Source organism: Pelecanus crispus, chromosome 6, assembly GCF_030463565.1.
Source record: "Pelecanus crispus isolate bPelCri1 chromosome 6, bPelCri1.pri, whole genome shotgun sequence".
NCBI lineage: Eukaryota > Metazoa > Chordata > Aves > Pelecaniformes > Pelecanidae > Pelecanus > Pelecanus crispus.
Genome location: NC_134648.1, coordinates 69,336,784 through 69,357,898, shown reverse-complemented (window position 1 = coordinate 69,357,898; position 21,115 = coordinate 69,336,784). Strand labels below are relative to the sequence as shown.

The following is a 21,115-nucleotide window of genomic DNA, read 5'->3' as shown; positions in this document are numbered from 1 at the left end:
TGGGGAGTTTTCGTTAAGTGCTTAATGGCTAGGATTCATCCCATGTAATGCAGTTAGCAAATAATTGTGTATTCAGACTAAACATGTTGTCTTGGGCCCCTTTATATATAATGACAATGGACAGGCATGGTGAGAAAGAAGGTAACTGATTTTATCCTCATATATCTAAGCCCACTGGAGGCACTTATCTCTCCCTAGACTAGATATTTACATTTAATTTAAGTGAAATTGAGATGGATCCCCAGCCAAAGTGATATAGTAGCTTGTCGCTTGCAAAATCCATGGAATATGCACACCTAAATCTTGGCCAAAGAACCAAAAGGACACAATAAGAAATATCTTTAAAAATAATTACAGGGCTTGAACTCAAAGGCACATGGCGAGCAGGCACACAATTCATACTAAATAGGTTTAAGGATTTCCAAGTCATGAAGCTGGGGCTGGACTGAACTGGAAAGTAGCACTTGTGTTCAGATACCAAATGATATGCTAATGTGGAGAAAACAAAGTGATCATCCAAAGTGGTTGGTAGATAGCATTTTACAATTAGCAACGTGGTAGAAATCCTTGGTGTCTGCATTTAGTTTGGTCTGAAACAAACCTTACTTACCCTGTCAAGAGCACAGAAACAATCTGAGAACTCCACAAGGATTAAAAGGAAGGACAGGGAAGGAATGCAGATGACACTGCAGCAGACACATGGAGATGACACTGGTCAATGGCAAACTGTGTTGAAAGGCAGCTAGTAGAAATACCCCTGCACGGTCCTTTTGTCTGTAACATAATTCTTGCTTGTGAAGTCTCTGTGACAAGATGGTAACAGAAAAGCCTTTTGCTGTCATTTTTCAGAAGACTGAGATGAAGAAAACCAAAACCTACAGCTTTTCTTTGGAACTCTTTTGACTATTTGGCAACCACATCCTAGAAAATAATATTCTTTACATTTGTTTACCTACCTGCCAGGTCAGTCCTACCTAGGCCTCACTGATGAGGAAGGCAAGATCAGGATAAAAAGAGAAATTTAAAAATGCAAAATGAATGTTTAGAAGAGTATGATGTCAAGGCACTACTCTTTTCTCAAGGGGACTAAAGTCCTTTCTTAGGGAAGATGGATTCTGATTTTGGATGTACCCTAGTGCCAGCATGGACAGAGTTATTGCAGCCTGCTATCTGCAAAAATGAGAATAAAATTGGTTTTCTGGTATCTTAGGTGTGATCTTTACTGCAAAATGCTGTATCATCCACTCCTTGCAGCCATAATCACCTCCAGTATTTTTCTGAGGGTTTTCATCAAGAGAGTACTCCTGGAGTACAAGATCCCTCCATTTTCCAACACAAGAAGAAAATGGCTGACGCTTGCTGCCATCAGCGGTGAAGTGACGAGAGGAAGGTTCATCTCCCACAGTTCCAGCATACAAGGGAGATCCAACCTGTTCTTCTTCCCCTTTTTGCTCACAGTATCTACACAGTCTTCCAAAGACTTGGACAGATGAATTATTTCAGTCATTTAACGGCTCTCTCCTCCTGAACAGGACAATTCAGCAGACTCGCAGGCCTGTGGTTGCATATTGCAATTGCTCCCATCCCATCCCTGCTGGTGATGGATGGACATCATGGTGAAGAAGACAGTGTTCACCATACCTACAGGTTCATTTGAGCTACACTTCTGCAGTAAAGCGGATGACACATTCCTGACAGAAGCCCTGATGTGCAGCTGATCGATGATCTGAACTGTGATGGTCTTCCCTAGATATCCTTCCATCTGTTGCTTCTCTTCCTCTTCATCACACCATCCATGGTATGACCTGTCATTGTCTTTGAGAAGGAACATGGCTGGCTCTTAGGGGTCCTGGTCTCTGGCCAGGCTGAAGCTGATGAAACATAACCACTCTGTAAAAACTAACTTGTGTGCTAATGTTAATCATCCTTTCAAGATCTTCTATACCTACTTATGATTTCTCAGATATCTAACACATTACACGTTCCTACTGTGGCCCAGGCCTTTTCCTCCCATCATCGCTTCCTTCCCGCCTAACCCCAGTTTGCACACAGGTACAGAAAGGACTTTCATATGGCCTTCCTGTTCACAGCACTGTAAACGAACGTCAACATGCTCAGACTCTGCACCATCTTTCAAAAAACAGACGAAAGAGGCCTTTCGCAGGCATGCTGTGATGCCGGGAATGCGGCTGTTATGCCTACCTGATCTGCTCTGCCTCTCGACTCTGCTGTGCCGACAGATTCCCGAGGGACTTCGATTCTGCAGCTCAAGAATGGGAGCAGCAGAATCTTCAGCAACAGATAGAGGGGAGAGCTGCCTAGTCATGCCTCTGTGTCTGCTGGGGCAGTTGCCTCCTGGCTTGCATTGGATGACAGATGATCGTGAGGCACCTGAGAAGAAAGAGTTTGCATCAGTTTGGCTGTAAACTCCCTGGAGGAAAGCGGGGCTTTCAAACACTCTGTCAGTGAAATGCATACAAATGATTCAGCGGGAGAAAGGAAGCACACTGCAAAAATCAAGGTTTCAGCTCTGGTCAGAATAAAGTAAATAAGTAAATAAATACTTAACTCTCTCCCCCCTTACAGAAAAAAAGGTGCTGTATGAAAACCAGTCTTTCCCCTGAAGAAATGAGAGCCCTATGCTGCCGTGTATTCTTAGTCCCACGGCTCCATCCATGGGGTCCGAACAGGCAAAGGGATTTGTACTCACGTGGGCCCCTTCCTGAGCACTGACACTGAACCAGGCAAAAGGAGAGGTCACCATTCTCCCTTAGGGTGGAAAGGAGGGCTGACGAACCACTGCCTCCCAGGGTCAGTGGTGACAGTCTCTCCAGAGGAGAGCTTCCCCTTTCCATCCTCCAAAATGATCCTTGAGACTCTTGTATGCAACGAAGCCGCGGCCACTGACGGGTGTTTTGGATGAAGACTTCTGCTAAACCATCGAAGATGCCAGTTTTAAGCCTTTACATGCACCAAATCAGAATCTCCACGTCTTCAGAGAAGTTGCTTTTTCTTCTTCTGCTGGGTGCAGACAACACCAAGATGCTGCATTTCACACAGAGGCTGTAAAGAGGCACAAGGCAGCAGACAAGACCCAGGTCCCAGAAATACCAGTGGTACCAGATGAAAAGTTTGCCAGTGAGAAGGACACCACATTTTACGAGTAAGAGCTTGAAGGGCTGGATTAAGAACCAGCAAACAACAGAAAAGAGTGCAGTGCTGGAATCTAGCAGAGTGAGCCTGGTGATCTTGCATGTAGTCCCAAATTTATTGAAGGTGTCTGCATAAGAGGTCAACACATGAGCAGCGCAAGAGAGTCGTCTTCTCAGAAAGTCAAGATGACAGGCCGTTTCGGTAAGTATAAATGTGTGTTCATGGTCAGTTGAGATCACCCACTGCTTGTTTGCAGCTGCTACTTCAGCTGGTGACCATCTTACCTAAACATATGGAAGACGCATATACCCAGAGCAGCCACTGACCTTGCCATGACTTGGAAGGACTTAATTTGACAATCACACCTATTTCACATTGTAAATAATACAAAAAGAGACACAAAACCCATGTGCAAGATGCCACATGTGCAACAAATATGGCAGACATCTCAGAGGGCAACATTATTTGTTGCAACATGAGCCATTCAAGTATACTAGGGGCAAATAACTCCATGCCAAACAACAACATAAAAGTATACTCTAAAGCAAGGACTGTCTTCAAGACTCAAGACACTACATGAATCAAGTCAACACTCTTTTGCCAGAGGAAGTTCAGAGGGTTCATATAACCTTCAATGAACTTAAAGCTACGTTTGATTCACTAGGTCTAACTACAAAGATCGCAAAGGAGGACGTGTAGAAAATGGTATTATACAGAAAAATCCTCTCTCGGCCTACTTAGAGCCTCCAAGATCAGTTTTTACCCACCAAGTACCCACCCACCTCTTCCCTTTCTCCTCTGTCCAGTATGAGGGAACTCTGACACAAGGGGGATGCCCAAGTCCAGATCCCACCTTGCCACATAGTTCTACAAATTCAATGTGGCATATATAAGCCACAGTCTACAACAGTAGACCCACAAAAGTCAACTTTGAAGAATTAAGACCTATATGATGCCTAAGCACTGTATCATCTCTCCTCATTTTTTGATGAGCATTACTCTCTACAGAGCTTTTTAGAGCCTACTGGATATTTTCAGGCCTTTAAAAAGCCATTCACCCCCATATATTTTTTTTTAATGGAGAAAATCATGACCTAGCTGCCACACAACTCCCCCCAAGACTTTGTTCCGCTCATTTCGTAACTGCAAGCCTTACTCCTCCCACTTGCAACAAACCAGGATAACATTACCTACTTTGTAAACATCTTGCAAGTCAGTCTGAGGTTGAAAAGAACATTAGAAATGGCAGCCCTGGGCCATTCACCCCACCAGAAGCAGCATAACACCTTTATTTGACAGCTGAAATTTAGTTCCAGCCTCCATGAGATTAAGACAATCAGTACTTTTTGGGCTAAATACCGAAAAAGGCACTTCCAAATTTTCAGGTCCCCAACTTAAAGCAGTTTTATTTTCAGCAAGCATTTGCCTGTCCTCAGAGAATCAGCCACCAAGGTGCCTCGACCCAAATCATTACTCACTTTGATATGCATCATTTAAAGAGATTTCATTAAGTTGAAAGACACGTGCTACACCTCAGTTCAGATATAATTTAGAAGAAGATCAAGATTCACATTACACTCAGCAGAAGTCTAGCAGGTGATCCGCAACCAAAATTTCAAGGAAACCGATTTTTCCTCACATGCAAAAAGAGCTCTGAGTTATATCTGGTACCACAAAGAAGCATCAATCTTTTCCTGTACATTGAGAAACGCAGCAGTTGAGACCAAAACTGCAATTCCAGAGATTGCATTTAATCGAAAGTCACTGCTTGATTTACTGAATTCTTCTTCCCTTATGCTTGAAAGCAATCAGATAGCACAGCAATTTATCAATATTTCATTGTTACAGCTAGAAAGCCTAGGCCATCTAATGCTACTGAATCTGAACATATTTTAAGGGTATACTTTGACAGGGAAGGTGAATAGATATATGCTGGGCTAACTTATCCAAACCTGGTATCAGCAGCAAGGACAACAAATCACCATTTACACAGTACAGCAATGAAACCTCGCATGTGTGCAATGTTACCCCACATGAGAGGAAGGGAAGGCAGAACTCATGTAACTCCGCTTCTTTGTCTCACACAACAATTATCAGCTATCGAGTAGGGATCCACTAAGACCCTCCAAATTTAGAGGGATGAAGAGCAGCATTTTCCATTGAACTTCCGTATACCTTCATAAATCCCACACGTTTATGGAGACCTCATGGTCTTAGGCAGTGAGACCATGTCCTCCCCAGAAAGGACAACAGCAGGGCGCTGCCACAACTTGCCACGTGCAAACGAAGAAGCAACTATGCACTAAAAAGGCACCATAATACACCTCCTCCACAGCAAAGGAGGAGTGACACTGCCTGGGTCAGATTCGTTTGTCTTTTTTTAGATGTCAGCCTCAGGATGAGAAAAATAGTGCCCTGGGACTATCTGCATCTCCCTGTGACTATACAGGGAATAACAGAATCACAGAATGGTTTGGGTTGGAAGGGATCTTTAAAGACCATCCAGCTCAACCCTCCTGCAGTGAGCAGGGACACGTTCAACCAGATCGGGTTGCTCAGAGCCCCGTCCAACCTGACCTTGGACAACCATCCTGAGCGGAGATGTTTACACTGGGTGGGACTTTCTACCTGACTACTTGACCTGACCTTCTTTTAACCTGACTACTCCATGTAAGAGGTTGCAGCAAATATCTGTAACTCACTGTGTACAGAAGCCTCATCTACAGTTTCTGTAGATTGACACAGTCAATGCTGAGCATGAACACATGGGTGAGAATGAATCTACATTCTGGGCATCATTTGATATTTCAAGGGAATGCTACTGGAAGAGATTGAAAAAAACCTAAGAAACAGGAAAAACCTTGCCAGACTGCCAGATCTTGCTGCTAGAAGTGTGCCTTCATTACTTGGAGGTTATAATTGAGTGTCAAAGCAACATTCAGTCCATGGGATTGACAAAGGAGGGAAGGGAGAACTGGAAAGGACTACACATGATTGTATCAAGCATGTCTTAATAAGCAAAATCCATCTGGATTACTTTTCATTATTGGAGAAAAACAAACTCCTGCTCCTTCCCATTTTTTAAGATTATTTTTAGTTTATTATTCTGTTTCAACAAATCTCTTTCCTTGCCTTGCAAATGCAGATGCTTTATAGCGTAAGAAGTAAAGCCATTTCTCCGTACATGGGGACCAAAGGGAAACCAGCAAGGGGAACCTGTGGCTTTCCACATGCTTCTAACAAAGTCCGTCCTTGTCTTGCATTAATTATATACTTATTCCAGTGTACTTCAATTCAGCAAAGTAATTATACTTGTGACTAAACTAAACCACACGATTAACATCACTGAGGTCCATAGCTTTTCACATTCTTGAACACCATTCTAAGCCCCAGCTGCGGGAAGAGGTGACCACCGTGCGCTACTGCTGCCGCCACCGTGTCCATTCAAACCAGGAACCAGCAGCACATGCCTTGTCCTGACAACCATCTTCACCATCCATCTGTAAACTATGTGCAGCTCCCTTGCCCCTTGATCCTTTGAAAGATGCGATACATGACTCGTGGCTTTTCGTTCGTATACGGATTTCCATAGGCAGCGCACACAGTGAGAAAATGTGTCCTCACCTTGGCTAGAAAAAAAACTTTGTTATTTTGCAGGGGGCTTGGAGAGAAGGGATTATGCTTTCAGGTTCAAAAACAATTCTTTTCAGATTATCTTCATGTATATGACACACTTAGCATGTGACAGCGGTGCTTGGAATAGAAAAAAACCCCATGCTGTTTCATTTGGGACAACTTTTCTGGTCTCAAAGTTGTTACTAAAAACAGATCGAATGGACTGCCAGTGAAATAATCAATGCAACATAAAAATGCAGCCCTGGCAGTAATTTTTATGGCCAGGTCATCACAGAATTGATTTTTTGTTTTTCTTTTCTTTTTTAACCAACTGGCCTGATGTAAGTATAGAACCTCTCAAACAGGTAACTGAATTCCCTTCTGAAAGCCACCCGTGCATTCATGACAGTGGATTACCAACACAAAGTGTTGGCTTTATTTAGAGACACCAACATCTGGCTTGCTGGTATGTGCCAAAATACATACTCTTTTTTTTGATTACACAACTAGATCGATGGTTAAATAGGTGATGTAAATGAGCTGGACAGTTTCTTCACATTATGTTCCCAAAGTCCTGTGGAGCAGTGGTCACCTGTGGCTACCACTGCAGTCAGGAGAGAGACCAGCTTTTCCAAAAAGTCAGTCAAGGCATCTACAATCTACCTTTTACTCATTTAGTATTAATATAAGCTTATTTTACCATGTCCTCAAAATCTCAGCTCCTAATAGGTCACTGTTTTTGCATTGACAAAACGATGTCTTCATACCTCTGCCACGGAAACAATTGCTGGATTTTGACAGATGGATGGAGGTAGAAGCCAGTCTGGTGTTATGTGGAAAGTACGTCAATTGAATGTTCCTGCTAAATTGGGCACCGATGAAAGAATTGACAACATCTCCTTTACACTGCAATGCTACCTGTTAGAGTGAGCATCCGCGGCGACGACGGACTCACTCACACATCACAAGCCTATTGTTCCCAGCAGCCTGTACACAGGCTCACGTTGATAACAGTCAGTTCATGATCGTGAGGCCTGGAGACTTTTGCAACGAAATTCTCATCTTAATGCCGCACAGTAAAGAGATGATGTGAATTCCACGGCCAGGGAAATATCAGGTGCACATGGACCTACAGGAAAGGGGACTGGGTTGCACTGCTGTTGGTAGAGGTGAAGAGAGCTTATTCTGTCCATTTTACAACAATAAAACCTCATTAGGTTGGATTAGCCATGCCTTTAATTGGATTGTTTGCTAATGTTAGCACACCGCTGGGGGCAGGGCTATCCAACACCATCAATCCAACAGCAAGTTAGGTCCATAGCTTAGTTCATTTCACCCAAAGGGACTGCCTGTAAAATCAAGTCCTGCCCTTCATTACAGTGGTGTAAAGCCACAGCAACTCAGTACAATCAGCCAAGCTGTCCGGGCATACAATGACGTACCTGAAGATAATAGCTGACCTGCGGAGTTAAAATTGAAGGGCAAACTCTCCCCAACTTTTAATGAGTTCAGAAGCAGCAGTTTGACTCAGGACATGAATCTGTACTTACATTTACTAAAACCAACCAAACAAACAATAGGGAGGGTGTCTTTGCAGACAGCAAAGAAGGTTTGAGGAATAAGCATCTCTTGTTCAGTGAAGAAAAATAATTTTCTCCAGACATTTGGAGACCATGTTCTCCATTTAAACACATCCTTCTGAGACACTGCAATGGTCTCTGTATATCAGAGTTATGCATATTATGTCTGTTCAGAGTAATGCCTTCTTTATTTACTATTTGCTTGTTCTGAAGTTTTAATGTTTGAAGGGGATGAGAAGGTTACAACAATTCTTTTTTTGTCCTAAGGGAAAAAGATTTTCAGATTTTAATGAAAAACAAATGACTCAGTGATGGTGTACAGCATTTCTCTTGTACTATGATTAACTATTGTCAAGAGCAGAAAGCAAAAAAACAGATATTTTTGTTGTAGTTTAACAGCAACATCCATCAGCAATTTCTGCCAATTATCCCTTCAGTGTCTGTACACAGCCGTTCACTTCAAATCAGCAGACAGCAACTTCACTTACAATTAGAAATCTCAACAACTTCCACGTGCCCTCCTACCCTTGCAATAAAGTGAACAAAGAGGCAGCAGAGGGAATAAATAACTTAAATTACACATCCTATAACTAACTTAGTGCCTGATCAAGGGATGTATCACGCTACACCCTTGCACCTAATTACCCTTCCAGATGAGCAGCTCCAGCCTTAATTGTCAGGGGAGGAAATCCAAGTTAGACAGTCAAAAAAATGCCCCCCCCATACACACCAGTCACATCTTGCGCTTAGGTACCAAATCTCACCCACGTGGCTCCCCACCTCCCACTCCAACCACGGCCAACGCACTGCACTCCAGATGGGCGCAGACACTGTGACGGCAGTGACATGGTCTCCCCCTGTTACACCATCCAGCCATCTGGGGAAAGACCACCCTCACGTCCCACATCACACATGGGGGGAAGGAAAGCTCTGATCACAGTGACCATTAAGTGCCTGAAAAACGGTCTCACAGGAGAGACAAATGACAGAGATACCTGACAGGGATGGTCAAGGTGTATCTGACTCTGCCTTAGAGGAGGGATGACACAGATGTCACCTGAAGTCACCTTCCAGCCCTGCATCTCCTTGGCTTTATGATGGTAATGGTGTTGGGACCTAGTCCCGAGGTGCTAACTTCTCCTGATTTAAGATCCAGACTGCTGAACAACAGGGCCGTGGACCTTGATTCCACCTACAACTTAAGATCTGGAAAAGAAGCACAACAATCTAAACCAATACATAAACAGCAAGAAAACCTGACAATAACTGGATAGGCTGGGAATGCGCCATTAAATCAAAGAGAAGAGATGTGCCCAACTCTGCCAACTGCAATACCCTAAGTCAGTTTTGAGCAAAAGAACTGTAAAGAGCTAATAGTGCATCTGCATCTAACACTACGAGATCTGGCAACTTAAGGAATTCAGAATTAAATTAAAAGAATCGGAATCGGGCAGGGCCATCTGTGCATGGCCCACATCAGTTGTGAAAACAACCTGGGATTCCACTTGGTCCTGGCACCCGCAATGTGTATTTGCTCCCAGCCTTTTTGGTTGCCACACAGAAGATGGTTTTGGACTGCACTGCCAATATGGAAGCTACATCATGTTACCGTCCCAGTGCCTGATACAATCTGCTAGATGAAATCTGCAGTCAGAACATCAGTGACATCTGTTCATATAAACTTCAAGATCTGTGAAAGGCCCCATCAACACGAGGTGTAGCATTTGTACACACTGGCTGTGCTTGGAATGGAAAGATGGTGAGATCTGTACACAAAGTACATGCAAATGTACCGTGTTATTGTTAGAAGTAGGAGTAGTAATAATACTGAGATTTAACACGCATATATTGAAGAGTCAAGGAACTTCCACTTATGCTCAATACAGCCAGGTCATATGGGTAGGTATATATATGATTATTCACCTCTTGCAGATAAGGAAAGTGGGAAATTGTTGCTAAATAAGTTGCACAAAGGCCTCTACTCGTGCAATGGTTGATTCTCATCTCCCCAGATCCCCACAGCTGGCTGCTGATCACTGAGGCTGGGGTTCCCATATTAAGTGCCATATGCTTGATGCCTTGGCTTCTGCATGTAAACCTGATAAACACTTGCAAGTCTGTAAATCCATCTTTCTTCACATCAGCTACATGTTCTTCTTATGAAGAACCTGCTCTGAGATGGATGCTTTCCAGGCAAACCAGGGCATATGATGTGCATGGTCTGCATCCAATGCTGTGTCCTAAAACCTCTGACTGGGGACTGCAGCACAAAATGAATCCAGGCTGCAACATCCACTACGTTCAACAGCTGCAATCATTAAAAAACGAAAAAAAAAAAAAAAAACCACCTTTGCAGGAAGCATATAAAGGCTTTGCTGGCTGTAAGCAACCTGCAGGCTGCCTTTTTGGGAGCCCTGATGCATGAGCGTAATGGCCAGCTATCTCTGGAGGACTTCTCAGCTTGTTTCTTCCTGAAGTAAGTGGCTCCTCTTTGTATGGCTCTGGATCGAGACCCTTCCTCAAAACACATAAAGACAACTATTAAAAAACCCAAATCTCTGTTCAAATCTTTGTTCCACTTGTTCATCCATCTAAATTTTACTGAAAGTATAGTTCAAAGCATGAAAATATTTTTTTCCCTGGCTTTTTTTTCCTCCTTACTCACTTTAAGCCAGAAAGACTTTTTTCCCCATTTTCATTTCAGCATAACTCAAACAAATTTATCACTGCCTCTGTTTAAGCACTGACAAGGAATTCCATTGATTTGACACCAAAAATAATACACCAGCACCAGCGTGGGGGTGTCAGAACAGAAATTGGAAAAAAAAGTTTATTTAAGAACATCTCTAGTGGAACTGGCAGCTGGAGTACGTGTTTTGAAACATACCGGCTACATATATTTTAAAGTTAGCAGGCATGACATAGCTAAATATTTAGAGTTTGAAGGAACATAGAAGAAAGTGCTGCAAATGAACAATGATTTTTATGTGCTGAAAACAAAACTGCTACAACTTCTACACAAAACAATCTACATTGATCTACAAAAAAAGATTTAAAACATCCATTTGGAGTGGAATGTTTCAGACTGAATTCTGCTGTCAGAAAATGTTGTGGGCATCTCCATTCGCCTTGAAAAACAAACACGGTGTCAAAATCTCATACTTAGCTGTGACAACTCTGGAGTTAGAAAAGTGACCTCCAGTAAGGGTATGAACATCTCCTCCTTCAGCGCAGAACCTTTCCCATGCAAAGAGCCTCTGCTTACTGCTCCTTCCTTACCCATCTGGACACTGTATCCAGAATGAAGCCTGGGAAGGGCAGCACCAGGCACACAAATACACTCCCCTCCACTACCTATGCAACTCGCAAAGAAGTTGTGTGAAAGACTTTAAGACCCCTCTACACCATGAATGGAGGGCAACCTTCCATCTAAGTGCTGCTGGAGAAAGCCAAGTGCCCCGCTGCTGCAGAGGAAGGAGAGGGCAGCGCAGAGGCATCCAGAAGTACGTCTGCAACCCGGTGTCCAGCCAAGCTAAGCCCGTGACAGCAAACAACTCCAGCTCATGGGGACTGATCCAATCCCCGATGCGGTTCCTGGGAAGACCGACTGATTTTAGTGAGCTCTGGCTCAGCCTCTGAGGAGGACGACGGGGGTACTTCCGCACCAGACAACCGGTGAGGAGGAGGGAGCTGGACCCTCAGATGTTTTTATTCAGGTGAAGCCTACACATACCTGTCTGAGGGAACAGTCCCCAGGGACTTACAAGCCTTTGACCCCTTTTTCTAGCTCCGGAGCAAGGACTTTATTTTAAGCTTTTGCTTGCATAAACAGTCCCTATGAGACCACCTCAAAAACTTCTGAATGAGTCCCTTGAACACACATTTCAAGGGATATCCTTCGCTGCAACAAACCTACGTGATATGCTTGACCCGACACCAACTGAAGCCAGTCGCAGGATTCATTGGCCTGGGATCAGACCAGCTTTTCACCTCTTCAGCACTGACTGACCAACAGATAAACACAAATCTTTTGATTCAAAGCTGCACACCATCCTGTTAAAGAAAACCTCTGTTACAGACTTGGTAATAAATTATACCACATGTGCCTCCAAGTTTCACAATTTATATACACTTAACTCCAAAATAAAAGGTTATGAGTCTCTATAAAAAAATCCTTTGAAAATTAATCTGGTCACTGCTAAAATTTACTGACATTTCTAAAAAGAAACAGACATTCTGAGTTAAACTCTCATTTTCACTTTCACTGCAGTAAATCAAAAGTGGATTCAAATGACAGCCATGAGGCTGCTTTGACATAAAGTTGTTGTGAAAGGAGTTTAGACCCAGGACACTCCAGAAATCACTCATATGCATCTCATTATTAAATAATTATGATATAGCTTCGACTTTCAAGAAACACTGCAATAAATCCAGGCTGGTTCATAGGTCCCCTAAGATCCGAGTGTAAAAGCAGTCAGCACACTGACACACAACTCAATATCAAATTGCTTGTATTCATCTCCTACACAAACTATTGCCTCTCCTGTTTGATGGGTGCCTCCAGAGAGTGATTCATTCCAGCTCTCTCAGATACCAATCTGAGGAGATGAATCACCTCTCAGAGGTGTTCTGCTCTCCTGCTGACTCCAGGAAGCTCAGACAACTTTCTCAGTACTTACCAAGGTTTACACTTAGATGCATCTGCACGAGTCCAAGTCTGACTGCCTCAGGCTCAGTCCATGGCAGAGCTGTGGTAATGCATTAAGCACATGCTTCAATTTCCTTGCCTGACTTAGAGTCTAATTAAGCACATTTGAGGAAGGGTGGGTTCAAAGAACATTTTACAGGTAAGCAGCTGGGCCAAAAGTAACTATTTATCACTGTACTGCTGCATTTTGTAACCCCAGGAGATACTTCCGACTGTTTTCTCCACTGTCCTTGGGGCAATAGCTCCGACAGGTCTCACCCCTACTCTTCCATGATGGCACATTTGGGATAAGTCCCCTCCACGCAGCATCCATACAACCCACCTGGCCCAGGCACTCGTGTACATACAGTCCTCTCACTGTAGCTGATGCCGTGCTGGGGAGTGAGGGCTGGCCACACTGAGATGAAGACACATTCCCAAAAGTATTTGGTGGTTGTGGCTCGGCTCAACACACACTTCACATCTTCCAGAACCGCTCAGCCCACATGCCAACCCTTCTCGGCAGCTGTCTCTGCTCCCTTTCTTTCCACATAAGCAGTGTTTTCTGACCAGTGATCTGCAAACATCTGGGTGCCTCTTTACCACTGAAGGAGCTCTTCTTGCCTGGATTTCACTCCACTATCCAGGAGTCAGCAGTTTCTGTGGTTCTACCAGAAGATATCTTGGAAGCCACAAACCTCAACTGCTTTAAAACTGCCGACATAGAGAGCGCTGCTCCCCTGCTCTCCTCCCAGCACACAGGCCCAGAGCCCAAGCTGCTGTGGCGTCTCTTCCACGTGCCCTCCCCATGCCTGGGAAGGAAAGGGGGGACAGGCACAGTGCTCTTGGGAAGCTGGCTGCCCTACCCCATTCGGATTCTTTGGGAATCCCTGCCAAAATCTTTGCTGATCTGTAAAACCGGCTGCACACGCTCACATTTAATGTATGGGTCCAGTATTAGTTCAGGTTGGCCAGCTTCATCCCTAGCAAGAACCTTTCCATTTCCAGCCTGTCGGATCTGACAGGTGCTGTCATGTAGTCACTTCCAGTCTGTTGCCCTTTCCTCCTATGACGACTGGATTTTCCCTCCCTGAGGAAACAGGCAGTGCAATATTCGACACTGCTGTTGCAGCCCGGCATGGGGAGAAGGTTAAGACTCTGCCTGACAGCAGTCGGACTGGTTAAGTTAGAGGCAACCACAGCTTGTGAGTTGTCTTAGAGCTATGGGGTAGGGACAGTCTTTTTTTGTGACACGAGCCCGGTCTGTGCTAGGAGCTCTCAGGAAATAAAGAGCAGCTAATCACCCCGTTAACCAGCACAGCAAGGCAGCTCACCCGGCCGCAACACTGCTCCTTTAAAAGTAGGTGAGTGTACAAATTACAATTTCACACATCCTAAAATCTGGTGCTGTGCAACAGCAGTGGACCGACATAAGCAGCCGCGTCTATCAGCTCCTTCAACCAAGCCTGTACAATTTTCACTATCACACATATACTCCCAAGAAAAATGACACAAACTATTGCCTGCTCTATCAAAACCCAGCCCCGTCTGTAATTTAAGCCAGTCCAACCCAGGTAGATGGAAGAACTGGAAGTCACGCGCTGCCAACAAGCACTGGACCGTGACTTTTGCTTTGTTTTTATCCTGGATGTAGCGCTGAATTTAACTCAGAAAAAGGAATGACATTTTCATTGCCAGTCGGCGTAACAAAGCTCAAACCAGAGACAGCACACGCCTTGCAATTTTACGGCTCGAGTGTTCTTAACAACGCACCACACCTGGTGGGAAAATAGTTAATTCCTGGCAGAACAAGCAACTTCAGAAAGTACCACTCAGCTCCTTAAAACATCTGACACAATATAATAAACTTGCGACAGTGCAGTTAAAACACATTTAAAACAAAAACTCGAACCCGAACATTAGGAGTATTTTTAGAAAGCTTGCCTTTCGACCTCTCATTTATACCGCACATATACCTGCTGTATATTTTCAGCATGCCGAGGTTTGTATCTGCAACACAGCTATCAGCGCAGTCATATCTCATGCTGGACAACATCACCACATTTCCAGCTGACATGAAAGTGTGATGTGAAGTTGGTATGCACTCTGCAAGGAATGAGGCTGTCACGTCCGATCGAGAGCACACAACGGATTTCACAATTTCTATCTTGTGGTTTTTGTATTAATTGAATTGCTTTAGAGCTGACACTCCTGAAAATAAGGGGGTAAAAAGCAGTTTAAGGGAACAATTGCTGTCTCAAGCTGAGGGACAGCAAGCACAAAAAAGTTGGTGCCTGTGTCTTTAAAGCAAAAAAGATAAATCTAGAGCACAATATTAAAATACTAGAGAAAATTGGATAATGTTACATGGACCTAATTTCACATCATTTTAAAAGCCAGGATCGAAGTACAACAACTTTATCCGTTGTTCACATGTCAACGGTAGCTTCTTCATCAGAAATCATTCACACAGCAGTTGAACACAAGCAACAGAAATTTAACTGAACTTATCATAGATGATATTAAAGTGCTAAAAATGCTATCCAAGCATTAGTTACTTTAAAAATACACATACACACACACACACACATTCATGTTACTTTGCATGGAACGGAGCAGAAGGAGCATGCAAAGTAAATTCCTGCCTGGGGTTAGATATATAAGAAAAAAAGCATTTACCGTCTGGCACAGGCGAATTTAATTCAGAAACATTGTAAGATGGTAATGGTGCCACTCTTGCCGAATGTTTCTTCATCCTTTGAAACTGCTCTCCTACTCACACGCTCACTTCGTCTTTAGTCTGCATCGCTTTTGGTACCGAGTACTATAGTAAACACTCGGCTATGGCTGGTGGCTAGATGTTGTTCTGGAGATGCTGCAGTAGGCTATGAGTACTGATTTGCTGTTTCCCTGGGAAACCATTTGCAACACATTCAAACAATGCTTGACCTCTGCTAAGACTTTTCTTTCATTCAATTGTTAAGTGCAGCAGATAAAATATAAATTTATTAGCTATCGTGCTTTGTAAACTTGAAAGTGCGGCAACCCCTTTGCATGAAAGCAAGGATTTCACATCAAATATCTGCGCTCTGTTAGCAAAGCAGACGGGAGATTTCTCAGACAACTGCAAGGGAATTATGCAACACAATTTTCTGGTTCCTTACACTGTGACAATATATGGTTGATTACAGTAATTATTTTTAATAAACTTTGAATAATGTAACTCCTATAGAGCCGCTAAATCAGGAATGCCTTGGGCAAAAAAGCTGGTAACATCCAGCTCTGTATCTGGTAACAAAGCAATGGTATTGCAGGAGTCTCTCCTCTTTTAATGCCCTACAAAAATTGTCACAACCAGGAGATATATATAAGCCACCGTTGGTCTACATTTCTTCCTCACTTCCCTTGAGGCAGCCAGGACATTTTTGTCCCTCTTTCCCTGACATCACCTCTCTCTTCTACTCCCTTTTTATTATTGTTATTCATATTACTGGAAGCTGTTCACTTGCAGCAATGAGAAAGTTTCACTGAGCAAAGCAGCGACAGCCCGTACCATTTTTACAACTCCTAGAAAAGCCCGTGCACTTGTGTAACTCGGCACTGCACTGGGAGCTTTCTTTGCCAGGAGGTGGTTACCAACATCTCTTAAGGGCCCTGGCTTCAGAGCTCTTCACCAAGAGAACTAGTACCAAGTCCTACCCAACAATTTGCAGGTAGAAAGCTTTACCATTGATATTCAAGGTATTTGCTATAGGAACTATGGGAAATACAAAGGAAAAGGACAGAAAGGCAGCTTAGCTCTACTGGAATCTGCTAGCAAAGCTGTCGAATTTTCAAGGACCACAAGTACATACCTTTCACCTATAGTCTTTGTGCCTTTCATAGCAACTGAGAGCGGGGATTCCTGGCCTGGGGCTCGGTCCTCCATCCACTACTACACCACCAAACAAGGAGAAGTTATCGGCTGTAAGGAAGGCCATAAAGTCATTTGAAAAGGATCAAGAATCACTGACCTCAAATGTGACGTGCTGGGCTTCCTAAAGCAGGCTGCAGGCATCTCATGTGTTTTACACAGTAACAAGCACTGTGATGGGGTACGTGCGCAAGGACTGTTCCCTTCACTCACCCATAAGGAGCCAGGACATATGGAGGAGCAGAGGGGAGGAAGCAGAGTCCCAGCCAGATCATCCTTCGGATGCAGCCACAGAAGAGCCTGGCACATGTGGAGAACGGAGCTATCCTAACGGGCGAGGCAGCCCGTGACCCCACTGTACCCAGAAGGATAGGAAGTGACCCTTAGGTCTTTGGGGCAACCAAGCCAGTGGCATAAGACATTATCTGAAGTGCATGATCTTGCCCTGCACAACCCTTTAATGCTGCTCTCTTACTCCTCTTTGGGAGACACAGTGTCCTGCACTCTTTATTATGAGGGTGCGGTGACACAGTAAGGAAGAGACAGCGGTCTATGGAAGTGCAGGAGAAAGGAGAGAGTACCTCATAACCCCCCTCCCAAGGCCATCCTGCCCCAGCGTCGAGTACCTGGGACACACTACGGAAGAAGTACAGGGGAAAAGAAATGGTTACAGCTGCCTGGTTTTCCACACAGCGTGTCCTCTTCTGGAAGGCTTGGAGCTGTCCTTTAGGATCTTCATTATATCCCCTGTGACTGATAAGGTTCTCTGCCGTGACAGTCTTTTCCAAAGCATCACACTGCATCGCACAAAGCTAACCGGCTTTTACTGCTTATCTGCATGCAGAGGATTTCCAGCACTGTGTAACAACCACTATTCCAAAGAAAATTATCTTCCCAATTTGCAGAAGGAATTTTATTCTCCCCTCCAAAGTGCTGAGAGTCAGTAGACATTGTGATAGAGTAATCACCAGTCAAGTAATTGCTGGCTCCACAATCACAAGGCTATCTATTAATACATGTCTAGTCCTTGAGCATTTATGTAATATAAACAACATAATAATATAACACAGAGATTGTTTTTAGAAAACCATTTCTGCAAATAAGAGCTTATAATGGAATCATTAACGAACCTTAACAATGGTGAGGATGAAACGCATAAGACAATATCAAGCAATTTGAGACGTTTCTTTCAGACAATTCTAACATTAATGGCAGAACGTGATTGCATCTAAAATCTGCTGCATTTCTTTTCAAAGGAAAATCAGCCATCGTTTTAACACTGTAACTCAGAAGCCATATTCAAACCCACAAAGCCCTCTTTCAAATATCTACCCCAGCAATCTCCGCTTCATACAACAGTAAGAAGAGAAAAGAAGCAGATACAACACTGTTTTAAAAATATGTGTGATTGGTACCTATAACTCCCATCAAAGATTGCAGCTTGAAAAGCATCAGCTTCTCTGGCCACACAAGCAAGAGCTTTGGCCATCTGTCTCTGCTCCTACTATGAATAGCTGATTGCATTTCTGTACGAGATGCTATTCATATAGGTCCTCTGATCCTTCCTATGTACTCTCTATCTCCGCTCTAAGTGTGCTGAAGAAAAGAATAAAATAATATGGAGTGGAAGTGAGAGAAGCAAGTTCTGTCCCCTTCTCCTGAGGTACATCAGACACAAATCCAGCCACAAGTGGAATGTGATGTCCAAATTTACCAGGATGGCTTGATAGTTACTCCACAGACTGCAAGTCAACATGAAATCTGCAGTCCTGTGCCATCTTACCTCATGTTTATGCAAGCTATCACAGTGGGAAAATACGGGTCTCCCCCCCACCCCAAATTCAATGGTAAACTAGTTTCCAGGTACCTTTAAAGCAGATCTTCATTCGTTGTTGCTTGCTGCAAGTTCTGCACTTTCAGCCTGCAACGTGTTAAAGTTTTCTTATTTGCAGGGAACGGAAGCAGTGTGATACCTGGAAATCTGGCTCACGATTTCCCTGACGGTGAGCCCCAGATCACCGTCAGCCACCGCTGAGCATGCTGGCTCAGCAGTCTAGAATTAACAAAATCCAATACAATCTAATGCTCCACATAATCAATCTACATATCTAATTATTTTCACTCAGGGAGTCCCTGTTTGTCAAGGAAACACGCAGTATGAATTAGAGCAGTGTAAGTTACACAGCGTGTAACTACACAGTGTAAACGATAAGCCAGGCTGCAGGCTCGCAACCTCCACATCCGCTCCTACTTAAGGCAAACACTGTAAAGACACTAACCAAAGCTCTTGAGCCGGACGAAGTATCCATTCCCTTGCATGGGTTTTATTGTAAAAGATAATCATTGAATAAGGTGCATCTCGGGAAAGATTCCTCATCCCCAGCCAAGAGTCCCAGCAGCTGGAGGCCTCTGAACCGCATCCAGATTGCTTCCTACCGCCCTCCTTGTGCAGGCACGGTGCACGCTGCCTGCAGCGGTCTCTGTCCCCTGGCTCAGTAAAAATTAATCCAGGTGAGAGCACGGGGAAGCTGCGAGTTTGCCAACTCGCTAACCAGACAGCAAACCAGCACTGGAAGCGGAGTCAGAATTCGAGAGTGCTGAATCACATCCACTAACAAGCACTCCATGCTCACAGCAGAAAGGGGCTGATGCCATCAAAACATACACTGTTCTCTTGGCTTACAACATTGCTGTTTGCAGGAGTCAGTCATACATATTTAAGGAACCTGCCGCAAAACTAAAGGCTATTTACTCTTCTTCACTCAAGCTGCAACCTACATCAAAAGCTGTAGTTGAACTCCAGGTAATGATGGATTTATCTTAAGTGTCAGCCCCACACACATGGACGTTTGCTTGCAACAACGTGCACTCCAGCCACGTTTCTACTGACAAAACTGGCAAGAGAGAGTAAAATCCTTTGGAGGTTTACCTTGTGGTAAGTTATAAAGGATAAGGTCCCCATGAAGGACACTACATCATCTTGTGTCACTAGTTGGTTACAGTGTCTATAGTCCTAATTAATGAACAAATTGAGCCATGTCAGGTTCAGTTTGGGGAGCTTTTTTCCCTATGGGAAACAATTAATAACCAAAATTACAATATTAATATAATCCTGATGGGGAGTGACAGAATATGTGATCCAGAGAAGATGACAACTGTGATACGGCCCCAAGGAGACATAATCATCTCAGCTAAAGGCAAACAGCTGCGCAAGTACATGAAACACTGAATTTCTACATTGGTAATGGGATTCATCTCACCTGACTTTGGACACCAAAGTCTGAACCAGCTATACCAAAATCTTTTTAAGGTGAGTGTTGGGAAACTGGTAACTCTAGAAGACAACTCGCCTGGTCTCTTGTAGATGTCTATAGTAAACTGAGATTAGTAACTCTCTGAAGGCACCCACTTCTTCCCACTGACTACGGCGGCGGTGAGGTGGCTTGCTCACACCTGGTCATCTGGCTTTTAGACAACCTAGCGAGGGCAGGTGCTCCCAATGGGAAACACTCCTTGTGAACGCCCGATAAAGACGTGAGAGGACTTTCTTTGACCTTAATCGATTTTGGAACAGTGTTCAGACCTAAAACTGTAGTCTTTGTTTTGAACACCATTAGTTACAAGATCCATATGAAATCCACTTTGCATACATCCCTGCAGCCGACAGGTCAGTCCATTCCCAATCACTAGACTGAAAGACTCTCACAAACATGACTTTTATTGGCTCTTCCAGGCCGAGCATGTGTTTTAAGATGACAAGCTAAAAGGCCATTATCAAGTTCAGTTTATCCGGTTGGAATATAAATTAGATGCCAGGCACAGGAGAGACAAACAGTCAAACTGAGATGAAAACGGACGTATCCTACAAAAGGGATTTTTATGTATAGCAAAGTCAAGGCTTTAGTTTGAACTTTTACCTTGCTTCTAGCAAAATCAGAAGCAAATGTTACTTGATTCAAAACAACAAACTCAATCCAAAACAACTTCCAAAGCTAGCAGTAAAAAGAACCATACATCTCAGCTCTGTGCCCCGTCACGCCGTCTGGATTTTAAAGAATCAAATCCTGAAGTCCTTACTCTGTCTTAACTCTCACTGGCTTAAATACTGTTGGATACCCCTGCTCAGCAACCCAGAATTCCTGCCCTGTTCTGCTTAGCATCCCATTA

At 43.8% G+C, this 21,115-nt stretch overlaps 1 protein-coding gene across 2 annotated transcripts in view; it reads right to left on the bottom strand.

Moving 5' to 3' along the window:
* SLC35F4 (solute carrier family 35 member F4) overlaps positions 1-21,115 on the bottom strand; it is a 125,871-nt gene that overhangs the window by 21,590 nt on the left and 83,166 nt on the right. For both annotated transcript variants that reach the window (XM_075712821.1, XM_075712822.1), the window contains exon 2: positions 2,203-2,391. In XM_075712821.1, coding sequence (XP_075568936.1) covers positions 2,203-2,391 — 189 coding nt within the window. The remainder of the gene's footprint in view (positions 1-2,202; positions 2,392-21,115) is intronic.